Source organism: Myotis lucifugus, unplaced genomic scaffold, assembly GCF_000147115.1.
Source record: "Myotis lucifugus unplaced genomic scaffold, Myoluc2.0 scaffold_0, whole genome shotgun sequence".
Classification (NCBI taxonomy): Eukaryota; Metazoa; Chordata; class Mammalia; order Chiroptera; family Vespertilionidae; genus Myotis; species Myotis lucifugus.
This window is the reverse complement of record NW_005871048.1, coordinates 3,723,691-3,725,755: the sequence shown is the minus strand read 5'-3', so window position 1 is coordinate 3,725,755 and position 2,065 is coordinate 3,723,691. Positions and strand designations below refer to the sequence as shown.

Below are 2,065 nucleotides of genomic sequence, written 5' to 3'. Positions count from 1 at the left end.
TAGCTTCCTCCCCAAGAAAGACTAGTTCAACAGGTTTCCTTTTTCTCTCCCTCCGCCCCCGGGGTGGGGAAGGAGGCTGTCCTTCGCCTCGGCCCTCCCCTTCCCTCCCTCGCGGCTCTTCCCCTCTCGCTCGGACCAATCGCGGCCGCTCGGACGTGTCCAGGTTGGCGGCCGGCAGCCCGGGCCCGGCCTGGATGCGCGCGGGGCGGCGGGCGCGGGGGAGGCGCGGGGCGGCGCGCTGGGCCTGCGCCCCCGAGGGCGGCAGTCGCGGGAGGAGGACCCGGAGGCGGGACGGTGGCGCGCGGAGGGCTGAAGTGCCCTCCGGCCGCGGCCCCGATGACCGAACTACAGCAAGATGTGGACGACGCCAAGCCTGCCAAAGTGATCGGGAAGAGGGAGAGCAAAGTGGGCTCAACCCAGTGAGTATTCTCAGCCGCCCCGGCCCCGGCCCCGGCGGGGGGACGCGCGCTGCCCCAGCCTCCGTGCCAGGGGCGACTTTGGGGTGGAAAGAGTTTGGGGAACTTTTACGCGGGCGGTCCTGAGGCTTGAACGCTCTCTGCGGCGCCCGATCTCTCTTTTTCTCCGGTTCTGTCGCGGGGAAAAGGCACGGCCGCATTTCGGGAAGGTACTGTAGCTTGCAGTCCAGTGGGGATGTGAATTCTTGGAGCCGAAAGTCAGACTGGTGTTTTGTGATTCCCCAGGGAGGGCTGGGGAACCCATTCAGATCTCTGAGCCCTGTCGAGAAACAGTGCTGACATTTGCTTCACTTGTCCTACTTCTTCATGGCGCGGGGGAAGATGCCGCTGCCTTGTGGCTGTTACTGGTCGTTAATGTCACAGGGATGTGTACTCGTCATTGGATTTAGACTTTGAGGGTGTCTTTCCCCCAGTCTTTCACTCTTTTCCCCTCAAGGGAGTGGAAAATATGAAATATGCTTAATCTTTCCCCCTCCAAGGCTGCCTGCCTTGGGTTGGGTACTTAACACAAACTTATTATACACTATTTTTGAGAGAGAGGGTGTAGGAGCTGCATCGAGAAGTACAATGAATACCTAATAAAACACCTCAAATACTGGGTTGTGACTCCTCCTAAAAGATTAATGTGCATAATAGGATTTGCACATTGTTTGACTTACACGCTCTTCTGGTTTAAGAAACTGAAAACTCAGATATTTTGGTCACAGGGATTAGCTTTCTGTAATGAAACTTGTCTTTGCCTGCACGGCTTTGTTTTTCTTTTTTCTTTTTCTTTTTTTTATCCCAGAAGCATGATTGTTATTCCCAGACATTCTTCTAAGAAGGAAAAGAATTTTTCGGCATTTGCTTATTTGCTACCACCATGACATTAAATGATGTTAAGATAAATATCTGAATATGATATATAGTAAGATATATCTAAATAGCCCAATTTTTTAATGGTACCAAGCTGTTGGAGATACCAAAAATGCCTTATTGATACCAGCATAAAAAGATAATTTTTTTTCTTTTTTTTAAATTCTCACCCAAGGATAGATTTATTGATTTGGAAGTGAGAGAAACATCAATGTGAGAGAAACAATCAGTTGCCTCCTGTACACTCCCTGGCCAGGGAATCAAACCCGCAACCGGGAGTTGAACCCAAAACCTTTTTGATGCATGGGAGGATGCTCCAACCAACTGAGCCACTCGGCCTGAGCAAAGATGATAAATTATTTTAATGAAGATTCAATCTCCATCATTCACTATTTTAGCATTTACTAATTTTTAAAATTCACAGCCTGGTTCCACATAAAGACTTGTGTTTATAAAAGCATATTTCATCGGTGTGTCTGTTGACGTTTGGGCTAAAGTTTTGGAAGAATAGCTTTATTAGCTGCTTTCATTTATTGTTTCAAAGACGTTGGTCATATACTTGTCCAGTGTCGCTTTCTTTGACTGTTCTCTCCTTTGCCTTCCCAACATTGTCAACGTAAGCTGATGATCTTTACTCTTTATGTACAAATCAATGATGGAGAAAACTTGCTATCGGTTTAACCTTCACAGAATGCTTTTGTTTCTCACCCCAAATAAACCCTAACTCTGCTAAC

At 48.6% G+C, this 2,065-nt stretch overlaps 1 protein-coding gene across 6 annotated transcripts in view; it reads left to right on the top strand.

The window, feature by feature from the left end:
- The first annotated feature begins 215 nt into the window (after positions 1-215).
- The window catches only part of GRAMD2B (GRAM domain containing 2B), a 61,715-nt gene continuing 59,865 nt past the window's right edge, over positions 216-2,065 (top strand). For 2 of the 6 annotated variants that reach the window (XM_023764627.1, XM_023764582.1), the window contains exon 1: positions 217-419. In XM_023764627.1, coding sequence (XP_023620395.1) covers positions 337-419 — 83 coding nt within the window. In that variant the 5' untranslated portion in view covers positions 217-336. Of the gene's footprint in view, positions 420-2,065 lie in introns of all 6 variants that reach the window. The other 4 variants (XM_023764700.1, XM_014456696.2, XM_023764775.1 and 1 more) reach the window with 4 other exon arrangements.